This window comes from Lutjanus erythropterus, chromosome 15 (genome assembly GCF_056507025.1).
Source record: "Lutjanus erythropterus isolate fLutEry1 chromosome 15, fLutEry1.hap2, whole genome shotgun sequence".
NCBI classification, from domain to species: Eukaryota; Metazoa; Chordata; class Actinopteri; order Lutjaniformes; family Lutjanidae; genus Lutjanus; species Lutjanus erythropterus.
The window spans coordinates 16486253-16498277 of NC_139331.1; the positions used below are offsets into that span (position 1 = coordinate 16486253).

At 37.8% G+C, this 12025-nt stretch overlaps 1 protein-coding gene across 1 annotated transcript; it reads right to left on the reverse strand.

The window, feature by feature from the left end:
- Nucleotides 1-1708: 1708 nt before the first annotated feature.
- On the reverse strand, nt 1709-9624 carry il20ra (interleukin 20 receptor, alpha). Its single transcript, XM_084738080.1, has 7 exons — nt 9508-9624; nt 7412-7535; nt 6837-7042; nt 6475-6650; nt 6206-6347; nt 4853-4989; nt 1709-3883 (listed from the first exon to the last, which is right to left on the reverse strand). Exons 1-7 carry the CDS (start codon nt 9554-9556, stop codon nt 2681-2683), a joined length of 2037 nt encoding a protein of 678 aa, XP_084594206.1. The 5' UTR covers nt 9557-9624; the 3' UTR covers nt 1709-2680.
- Between the last annotated feature and the right edge of the window lie 2401 nt (nt 9625-12025).

A 12025-nucleotide genomic window follows, 5' to 3' on the forward strand; every position in this document is an offset into this window, starting at 1 on the left:
AGGGGGAACCTTTAAATACTGACTTTCATAACTGTCTATCCTGTAATTAGATCAGATTGGTGGTAATGCAGTGTATACTGTATATAGTGTCATGGGAATAGAAGTGTCAGATTTTGGAGAATACACATACATATGATTATACATTACATTTGTAAATGAGAAAAATACAATAAATATTTTATTATTATTATTATTATTATTATTATTATTATTATTATTAGTAGTAGTAGTAGTAGTAGTAGTAGTAGGTATTGTAGTGTTATAAAATTACATTTCGTGTGTGTTTGCAATGTGACCAGCAGATGTCTCTATTCTCTCTCTTGTTTCACCCTGTAGAGGCAGGTGTCTGGACTGAAAATGAATCATAGTGCAGAACAAAGGTCAGCCATGCACGTGTCCTTCTGTTAATAATTTGAAGCTGTAAATTCTTCCAGAGCATATGTAAAAGCTGGTAAGAGTACAGACCTCTCTTTCCTAAAACGGATACAACTTCATGCAAAGCATCAAACTTATCAGCACAACCTGAGTTGTGTACATACATGAATGTGAAACTAAACGTCCCTGTAGAGTTTCATAGTTCGTCATCACTGTGGCTTTAGGTGTGTGCAGATTACCAGTGTTCAGGAAGGGATTTTCCAGTAATTCACTGCCAGAAGTTTCCAAGGTCATACAATGAGATAACAATGCTGGAAATGGTATGAAGATAAAATGTATCTTCAAAGCTTCCTTCACAAAACAGTTTGAGTATTTATGACTTCATTTGGGCAGAACAACAGAGGGATAACTTTAACAAAATACCGTGGTGATTTCCTCAATTATTACATCTTCTGATTAACAGGTACAAAAGTGCAAGTGAACGTATTTACTGAGCTTTTGTCAATACATATTTTGAATTATTTTAAGCTTATGTTGATGTATTGCATTAGCAAAAATAGTAAATAATGAAGTCTGACAATTTGTAGATAAAACAACACAAAATATCCTGACAAGCCTCTAAACATCTCAGCTTGAAACAAACAAAGAAAACACCACATACAAAAATAGAAAAATATGACAGTGTGGTGATGTCCTTAATATTGTACTGCTGACAGTAATGTCTTCACATGAAAGAAAGTTTTTTTTTAGTACAAAGGCACAAATAATATAGTAATATGCTATATAGTAAAGTGCTATAGTTTTCACTTCATCAAACTATATAGGAGCACATTAATCACAAAGATGCACGTTATTCCATTTGCTTTGTCCTTCATACAATACATTTACCAATGGTGGATTTGTATTAAAACTATGTTGTAATTACTGACTGAGGAAATGAGGAAGTAATTACATAATGATTCATCACAGTTTACCACCAGCATACATATAATTATTGTCCCATGGTGTCTTAACAAGAACAGTTTTAAGTACTTCACTAAAACTAAAACAGGAACAGATTAAATCAAAACTACCTACAACCACTTCTGCTAATGTTATCAAGTAAACATGGATATGCACGGTAATTTCTACAGTAAATTGCGGTCACATAGATTATTCAAAACATATTGCAAAGTAAAAGAAAATACCAAAGTAAAGTTTTTGTACTGAAATTTGTATCGCTTTCTTCAAGGCCACCAGACTCCAGTGGCAAAAACTGAAATTTTACCTCGAAGAAGACAGGAGGTGCTCATCTACCACTGCCTTGATTAGCCACTTAAAAAAAATATATCAGTTTAAGTGTACACTATATTTAGAATATTTTCACTGCTATACCTTGCCATCACACAGCCGTACTGAACACCAACGTTACACAATAACACAAATGGACTAACTGATCGAGGCAGTGGTAGACCAGCATCTCCTGTGTTCTGAGAGGTAAAAATACTGATTTCGCCTATGGAGTTTGGTTGGTTTAGAGAAAAATATTTGGCTCATATAACATTGGTTTCTGGTGGTCAGAAATGGCTGTCTGACAGTAAAGTGTTGAAAATAATTTAAATACCTAAAATGGTATGGCTTTTTTTAGGTGGAATACATCGATTAATGTACTGCATCCCATTTTGATCAAGGTTAAAGTGAACACTTCTACCCTGACAAGATAATTTGTTGATCTCAGTTTGAAACCATAAATCTTGATACTAAAGTAATAAAGCAGCAACAATCGTGTGTATAAAAGTAACCCTATTACAGTACTAAGTGCTCCTTGAAAATTGATATTATCACATACATTTTAAATAAAAGTGAGTTTTTTTCTCTATCCATCCATCCATTTACTGTAACTGCTTATTCCCGAGGGGTCGCGGGGGGCTGGAGTCTATACCAGCTGACATTGGGCGAGAGGCGGGGTTCACCCTGGACAAGTCGCCAGTTCATCGCAGGGCTGACACATAGAGACAACCACTCATGCTCACATTCACACCTACGGGCAATTTAGAGTCACCAATTAACCTAGCATGCCTGTCTTTGGACTGTGGGAGGAAGCTGGAGAACCCAAAGATAACCCACACAGACACGGGAAGAACATGCAAACTCCACACAGAAAGGCCCTGCCCCAGGGGGATTTAAACTCAGGACCTTCTTGCTGTGAGGCGGCAGTACTAACCACTGCACCGTCTCTAATGAAGTTAAATTTAAGTGTACTTTATAGGTGCAGAAAAAGAGCATGTTGTTGTAATAATTGGGTAAATGCATTGATGAACATCATTTATTCGTCCATCGAGATTATCAAATTCCATTTGGTCAAAATATCACCCGCCTCCCACCCTCTTTCCCCACCTCTTTCAAGCTCTCTCTGTGCCTCTGCCATTTCCTCAGACCCTTGTCTGACAAACACTTTTTCTAGTGTCAACCCGCCCTTGATCGCATTCACCTCCTCCTCGTCTCCTCCCACCCTGCTCTCCCTCCCTTCCTCTCCCTGCATCAACCTTTCCGGCCCTCTCTCCCTGGTGAACTCTATCGCCATCTCTGGCAACACTAGTTTCCCAGTCAGGGGATCCCAATCAATACAATTACTTCCTTCCTCTTCCTCCTCCTCCACCTCATCTTTCTCGATTACGTCCGCTCTAGCCAGTCTCACAACACCATAGTTATCTGGTAAGAGATATGATTGGTCAGTGTAGGAGGTAGACATGTGTGTGATGTTCTGAGAGGCATACCCAGAAAGAAGAGGTACTCCTTCCTCCACACCTCCATCTATTTTTGCTCTTACTCTCACTTCTCCATCCATTTCTCCCTCCATCTTTGTTTGTAGATTTAAAGGAATATGGAAGGGCCCCATTTGTGGGGTTTTATTTATAAATAAACCCGGAAACTCTCTATCCTTCTCTTCATCCACCTCTTCTGCTCCATGAAAAGACAGTAATGGTACCTGAGTTTGGTTCAGTGGAACTGGATTTAAGTGTGAATATGCATGTGCCTGTGCAAGCGTGTTCATCTCTGTCTGTGCATGTAGTGGCATGAGCGCTTGTGAGCATGTGTGTGTTGACTCTGCCTGGTGAGCGTAAACTCCAGCGGAGCCACCATCCTCAACTCTGAACTCTTTCTTTTTGTAACTGTGACCTGATCCACATTTCTGGTGTTCACCTCTCAGGCTGTTCCCATCTTCCCCTCTGTCATGCCTCCTCTTTCTTTCCTCTGTCCCCTGTCCTCCTCTGTCATTGATTCTAGGAGCTACACCAACACACGCATAGTCAATGGACACATCATCCCAGGGTTCCTCAGGAACTGGGGCTGTTTCGGACCGCTGAGGGGCGTATCCCGGTGGGGAATCTGCGATGCATTGCCATCGCTTGGAGCACACAGGGTCTGATACACAGTTTTCAATATCTGATGGCTGGATGACGGTGATAAGGAAGTTGATATTTTCAGGGTTGAACGTCAGAGGCGGTGGATGAAAAGAAGGTGGTTTCTGGAAGTTGAAAGAGAGTGTCATTAAAGATTAACCCTTTGAAACTTTTTGGCATGCTGAGAGGCCATGCGATAGTCAAAACTGTGTTTTTTATTCATTACATAACAATTAGACACTACAATGGACATGCAAAAAAAGGTCATTCCTATAAAATACCTCAATAGCATCTTTTGTTAGACTGTCCCCGGCTGGTCCCTGAATACAAGCTGATATTTTATTATTTTCTCAGACTTGGCAAAGCTCCTGAGCCACAGACCTTATAGCTGTTTTCACATGCTGTTGTTACAACCATAGCAACTAAACTGGCTTTGATATGTAAAATCAGCAGAGTGCCCCTTTCTATTCTATAGTCAACTATAGAATAGATTTTAAGGTGCTGCTACTTGTCACTTAAAAGTTTGGACTGGGAGTACATGTCCAATATGCTCAACAAATAGTCCGAGAAGGGCTCTTAGGTCCATGTAACTTATTTTAATAGAGTCCAAACTAAACATGGCAGTGTTTAGCTGTTACTGTATGCTGTTTGTGTCAGGGATAAAATGTCAGAAAATCTTGATCCAAATTACAAACTTTCATCTTTTCATGCACCCATGACTGAGAGCTAAAATTTGTACTTAATGCACTTTAACTCTGATGCAGACCTCCAGTCCTGGGCTTATTATGTTGTTATTTTTTGTATTGTATTTTTGTTCTCTTTTATAGTATTTATCTTTGTGACTCCATTTTAATTACTATTATTACCACTATGCATGTTTCACCTTCATTTAATTGTATTTATCATATGGATGTTCTTTTTTCATCTAGGTGAAGCACACTGATTTGCCTGTGTATGAAATGTACTATATAAATAAACTTGCTTGCTTTAAAAATCCAAGTTGACAAGTTTTCATTAAATTAAGAACAAAAATTAGGCAAAAGTAGTTCAATTGCCATTGTATGTAAAAGTGTAAAAGCATGTGTTTGCATTACCAGTATGGCTGGGCTCTTCTGGCCTTTCCCTGTCAGGTAGTGATGGAGAATGTAGCCAATCACCACGAGTACACACAGGCACACAGATGGAACAACAATACCCACAACCATCCTCTGCAGCTGGCCAGTCAGAGGGTCTGGAGGGAGAAGGGAATCAAGAAAATGTCACAAATAAATATATACGTGTGTTAAAGGTATGTACTAGAGTTGTCAGAATTTTAAACTGCAATACAAACTAGGATAAAAAAAAAAACAAAAAAACAAAACAATACTCAGTACCTCTTTTGATTCTATGTCAAAAAGGAAAAAAAATGCTACTGTCCCAGACTGTAACGATATATACCGAGATGTTACATGGTTAATTATTTCACTACTACTGACTGTTGCATTGTTTTTTGTTTTTTTTTCCAAAAACAGTTCATCCAATTATTTGCACACACTTAGTTCATGGCTGGCTACTTTCATCTTATTTTATTTTATTTTATTAAAGAGCAGAAGCGCTTCAAGTTAAAAGGAAAAAAAACATCAGATTCATTATTTAATAAAAGACAGTTTTTAAAGGTGCCATATTTAACTGTTTTCTAATATCACAAAAAATATATCATGGACCTTTTATTGTGGTATTATCATACCTTGAATTTTGGTACTGTTACAAAGTAGCTTTTTTCCCCTTTTTTTAAAAAATTAACATCCTGGAAACTTTTTTTTATTGCTTTCATACTTTAAATATGAATATTATATCATTTCAAACATGGCATTGAAAAAGTATTGAATTATCTGTAGTGCTGACAACCTTGGTACATGGTGTGCAGGGAATACTATGTAAACACCAAGCCATCAGAGCCATAACAATATCAGATTTTCACTACACAGTTATCGTAGCGAAAGGAATTCATGATAGTGATATTACTACGATATCTTTAGAAAATAAAATTTAAAAAATGCCTGTCAAATTCATCTTTTGCTGTATTTAATGCATGTTTTGTCTCCTTTTTGGTATTGAATTACACTCAAACTATTTGTAGGGAGGTGGACAGAGGTGTAACCATAACTGCACAAAACAATACCAAAAGTGCAATTACACTTAATGGACCATTATTCTTGATCCACACACAACAAAAGAAAAAAGGCGTCTTAGCAACACACATCAATCATTCTTTCGCTTCCGTATCAGGTTTAGTCACATTCTCTACCAGTCAAACAGGCAAGAAAATATTCACACACACCCTCTATCTCACACACACACACACACACACACACACACACACACACACACACACACACACACACACACACACACACACACACACACACACACACACACACACACACACACACACAGTGTAGCTGTACCTGGAGGTGTGGTTAGGCAGTGCCATGCTGAGGACTGACACTCGACTGGCATGGAGTGGAATTTAGTCCTGGCTGAGAAGCAGTACTCTGTCCTGTACTCCAGGAGATACTTGTTCTGACTGGAGACCACTGAGAAATGCCTCTACAAACATACAGACACACAGATTAGTCACTGCTACGAGAGAACTTCAGGTGTGCTTGATTTAACGGTCTGTCTGTGCCAGGAGGGTGGGATAGGCCGGCTTGGACTTTCATATATTCTTACTCACCATCTGGCCAGTGAGGGTATTGTGAATGGAGAGGTTGTACATCATTTGTGGGTAGAATGATGCCATTGAAATCATCGGGGTGTGGTTGTTAGGCTGATATCTCATTGGTCCCTTCAGAGTGATGATGGCACTGTTGTCCTCTATTTCCACAGAAACCAGCGGAGGTCCAAAAGCAGCTGTAAGAATTACACAGAAATGTTTCACTTTTGGTCAAAATGTCAATTTTAAGTTGGTAAAAAGTTCAAGTTAAGTGAAAAGGTGGTACATTTTCTTAAAGATTAAAAGCAACAACAGCCCTCTCTCATGCGGCTTTGTATTTACATCTAAGCTCATTTTTTTCGCATAATGTCGTTGCAACTTACTATCCGACTTTGGATCAAATCTGCGTGTCAAGACCCATTTGGAGGATGCTTTCCTGCTCGCAGCACGAACCCTGGCAAAGTATCCGTGCTCCAGATCCTGCGTCTCATTGCTCAGATCGCACCAGCTCCGCACTATTTCTGTACATGTCTGCACCGCCCTCCAGTGCGACCTTCTTCCTTTGCTGTCCTTGACACTGTCCCCGTAGCTGAAAGAGACAAGAGTGGACCCACACAGATCAGAGGACGTCTGCTGACTCTAGCCGGGAGAATAAGCAGGGAGTGAACTTGAAAACACTCTCCCCTCCTTGTTCAATTCCACCTCAGGCAAGACACTTGCATAGTGTGGGCTGTGTGTTAGATCTAGTTACATCTTTTTGTTTATGTCCCTCTCTTGTCCCTTAGCTCTTTTTTGTCTGTAAATTCCTTTGAGTTTTGCTGAAGAAAGGCACATAAATACATTAACTTCAGTTTTAACCACGTAATGTCCAGGGCAGTTACAGCATGACCAATACAAAACAACAGCTGTGTTCTGACACTTTTATTCTTTTTTTTTTTAAATTAAAATCTTAACTTACATGGCATACTGCACTGTAAAGTGGGTGTCACTGGGTGTGCCATTTCCCGGGAACCAGTGCAGGATGTTCCTCAGGTTCACCGAGGAGAAGGTGACATTAATGGGGCTGGGTGGAGAGGAGGAGACTGTGGAGAAAGAAAGAAAAGTTGCGATTGAAAAAGATAAGAGACACGTTGAGGTAATATGAACTCATGTTTGTTACTAGAAGTTCTTCTAGTTTCTGGTTACATAAACTTCCTCTTGTGTTATGCAAAAGTACTTCCCACTGTTGTAGAGACCACTGACCGCCTATAAAGCAATAAAATATAACTAAAGATTACAACTGAGCTCATTTTAGTTTTACACATGACATGTTATAAAATCCAGTGTTTATTTAACTGCCCGCATGGGACACATGATGAAAGTTAGTTTCACCCTGAGAACCAGCTCTGTAGGTTACTCACATGTGAACCAGTGATAAATTGAACTTGAAATTTCAAGTTGAGCTCCACACCTGACTAATTTTCATGCCATACACACACCCAAATGGCAGGACTGTCACCAATTTTGGGTCCTACCTCACAGAGGCCATGACACACCAACACATGGACGAGTACAGGACAGGAAGTTAATCAAAGCCTGTGTGCACAGTAACAGCTGCTATTTTGATACATGATGTTTACTTAATATAAATAAATCACATTTTGCCCAGCTTGCATGGTCTTAGAAGTAGGGATGCCATTACTGGCTGATAAAGGGAAATTTATATTATTAATTATTATTCTGATAATGAAATTAGGGCCCAACCGATACTGGATTTTTGAGGCCAATGCTAAAACTGATATTAGGGCATAATACAATTCCAATAGCAATATATTGGTAAATATTCTTAATATGAAATGCATTTATACAGTTTTTGCAGCGATCCCTCAAATGTGGTTATCAAACACTTGTAACAAAGATATGTAATTGAGGCAGAATTTACAGTTAAACAATAAACTTGATCGTCCAAAACAGTAAACAGTAAATTTTCACCAGCACTTGTAATAATTTTAAATAACTAAAAAATAAACAAATACAGTAGAGCAAAATATATGTATATATTAAACTTTAATTGAGAAAAAAGATTAAGTATACATAGATTGATGGATAATGCTAAAAAATAAAAATAACTGGCATTATGTTCTGTTAAAAAAAAGCTTTCATATTGGAGCATATTGGACAACATATGCACTGATACTGTTACAGACTGAAAAAGCTGTGACAGACCAATATCAGGCCGATATTAACAGCCGACTGATATATCTGAAGATTTCTAAATGAAAAAAAAAATCTGATAAGAGAACATTTCATTTGAATTCCTAGGCAAAATGCTCTGTAAAATCCAAAGTTTGTCTATATTTAATTCATTTTGATGTAATCTACTAGGAAAGAATAAATAAACATTTGAGGAACTGTGGTTTGTTTTTCTTTTAATAGTGACATTAATTAGATTTGGTTCAGTCACAGTCAGAAATATTAAATCATTTACCCAAGGCTTTCTTACCCTCTTACCCTTAAACTACAAGTTCTTTTTATAATCTTATCAGTTACCTTATGACTCTGTGAAGCAGGAAATTATCTTTAACAGTATCAGTTGAAAAAAAAAAAAAATCCATATTGTGCCTGAAGACACCTTTTATTTGTTTGCTACAATATTTGCACAAGTATCCAAGGCAGACTGCCCTGTTGGAACACTTTGTAACATAACAGCCGACTTAATTTGGACAAACATCATAAAACTAACTGGACCAAAAAAAAAAAAAGATGTCACGTGCTTTTGAACTGATAAATATTGTATCAGATCTAAAAATAGTGTGGAGGTCACACTGTATTCCGACTTGCTAATGATTAATCCACATTTACCACACACACACACACACGCACACATTCGTTCATGGAAACCAAAATAAATGCAAACTTAGTCCAATAAAACAGCAATTTCTGCTCAATATAGCTTCTGACGTTCACTTATTTTTAGTAATGGGAGTATGTCTAAGATAATGAATTAGTAAGAAAGAAGAACACGAACAGCTGGTGTTGTAATCTACTTGAATTGTTAGTTAAAAGCAGTCATACCTGTGCAGTGCAGAACCCCGAGGCTGACAAGAGTAAACACTGTCCACATCTCTGAACATGTTTTCACAACATTTTCAGCTCCTCCACCGGCCTGTCTGTCGGTTTTCACCTCCTCCGACACTTGTGTCTGTCCACACGAAATCAGCCAAAAGCAAACATAAACACAATGAGGAAGTGCGGATTAAATGGGAATGATTATGTATCGTGACCGCCAACCGGTGAAGCCTATACTTACCGTTAAAGTAAGCAAGGCGTGCGACTGGTTTCCGTGTGGGAAGAAGGAATGTGACCTCACTTGTTGGTGAACATTACACCTGTGCAGGTGGAGGAAGCGCGTGGCTGTGTGTGAGGGGATTGGTCCATGAAGATATGCAGAGCAACCTTAGGAAACATTAACTTCAACCAGTCATTAGTATCAGAAGTGGGGGAGACTGGGGACGGTTGCAACTCTATCTTGCATTTCTCTCAGTTTTTCAGACTGTTTTTATTAGACCAGCCAAATCTTCAAACTAGCATCTGTCTGCTAACTAACCATGGAAGTTGAAGATGATTTCAAATGACATGGTTCACATTTTTTCATTTAAATAGAAGAAGTCAGACGATGCAATTGACTGGGGACAGTTGGAAAATACTAAAAATACATAAGATTTCACTAATCAACATTTTCTTTTGTCACAATAATCACAGTATTTTGAAAATATGCATTACATATTTAGTAATATTGATCAAATAACACTCATTTAGTTTTGTTCATTTAGAACATAGGCCCACCACGAGTCAGTGTGCAGGTGTTACAGATGCTGTGCAAACTCTCAATGCTTCAGTGTGAGACAGAAAGAATGGAACGTTTTGCGATTTGCAGAGTCAGAGTTGTTCTTTGTTTTTGTTGTCAAAGTGATGTCAGTCAGATTTGGTTGATCAGAGCTGTGGAGTATCATATTTTAGTTTTTAAATTAAAGTTAAAACTACAGATTATGTCAACTCATTTTAAAAATACTAATATGTGAAATCATTGGTTATCTTATTTGTGTTGGCCATCAATGATTTGATATTCCAAGGTTCTGACCAAACCAAATCAAACTGACATCACAATATGACAACTGAAAAAAACAGCAGTGCTGACTCTGTATACAAAATACTGCAATGAAAAAATGTATTAAATCAAAATACAAATAGCCCTTGAGCTGTGGACACGGCTACTTGATTGGCACCATTTTCACGTGAAATAAACAGGCATGGTTATAAGAGACACTTATGCAAGTAATTTTGATCACAATTATATTCTCATCCTCATGTGAAGGCTTTAATCTGTTCTTTTCTTGTCCCCTCAATTTCATTTAATTGTACATGATTGCTAAAGATACATTTACACTGTTTGGAGTTAACTATTTACAATTTTCTGTTCACAGCAGTATCTTTAAATCAGTTAAAATAATTTGCTGAATCTGCCTCACACGTTGACCTCGGTCAACTAAAGTCCTTCTAGCCTCTGATTGGTTCATTCCATCACATGTGAGTTGTAACCAGGAAGTGTTGTTGTTATATCTTCATCCCACGGTTTCTTCTTAAAATGAATCCAAGCAGCACACAAACAGTCACATTACAACAGTATGAAATGTTTATTAGTGTTAACGTTAGAAGTGACAAATGGGAGCTAACCCCGTCCATATTTTCCCCCGTCCGTAGCTTTTCCAAATGTTAATGGTGCTCTGGTCTGCATCCATGTTTATATAAAGTCTTTGTCCAGTCTGCACAAGGCAGACTCTGTCATTCCTCTAATGTCTAATGTCATTCGGTTCTTTTGAAGTGTAGTTCAAAGTGTGTGTCTCTTAGACAATATAAACATACATACTTCACCGTTTGCTGTTGTCCACATCTACCTGAAGCAGGTTTATACATCAAAGTACTGTTTAAACCTGTGTGTAGTAGTACTTTCCCCTCCCCAATTCTTCAGTTGAATTAATATTATGTCATCATTTGAAATGGGAAAAAAAAGCTTTAAAAGGATGAAACTCAGTAGTTGAAAGCTTCAAATCTATTTTTGTTTTAATGTTTTGCAAAATTGAAACCAAGTTCTGAAGACTTGTATAAGATTTTGCCAGGGTAAAAAAAATAAAAAATAAAAATCAAATCTCTACAAAAAATTTGTATTTGAGTTTCTCCTGACAATTGCAGCACTCTTTACAGTGTTTTTGAACACACGTTGTTTCAGATGTATTACTGTGTAAATTGTTTTTCATTTTTGAAATCCTGTAAATGGTGATATGAAAACTGATGCGCAGATGCTGGCAGAAATCATGTGACTTGCAACTGTGTGCAGATCTCTTAAAAGTGGGTGCTGAAGAGAAATCCACCATATGTGCATCAGCTTTTAGATCATTGTTTACAAGGTTTGAACCTAAGAAAACGACATATTTGAAACAAATTGTGTTGGAGAAACACTGTAAAAGGAGTGCTGCAGTGGTGAAGGAAAACTCAAAAAATGTTTGCAGAGATTTGATTTTATTCAGCCTGGCCA

Bases quoted from the DNA above. Each gene is read 5' to 3' on its own strand.
- il20ra (XM_084738080.1), bottom strand. From the start codon at position 9,556: ATGTGGACAGTGTTTACTCTTGTCAGCCTCGGGGTTCTGCACTGCACA. The intron at 6,348-6,474 runs GTGAGTAAGAAT...GTATGTTTGTAG, and splicing joins ATACCCTCACTGGCCAGATG to AGGCATTTCTCAGTGGTCTC. The intron at 3,884-4,852 runs GTAATGCAAACA...TTCAACTTCCAG, and splicing joins AGAAGAGCCCAGCCATACTG to AAACCACCTTCTTTTCATCC.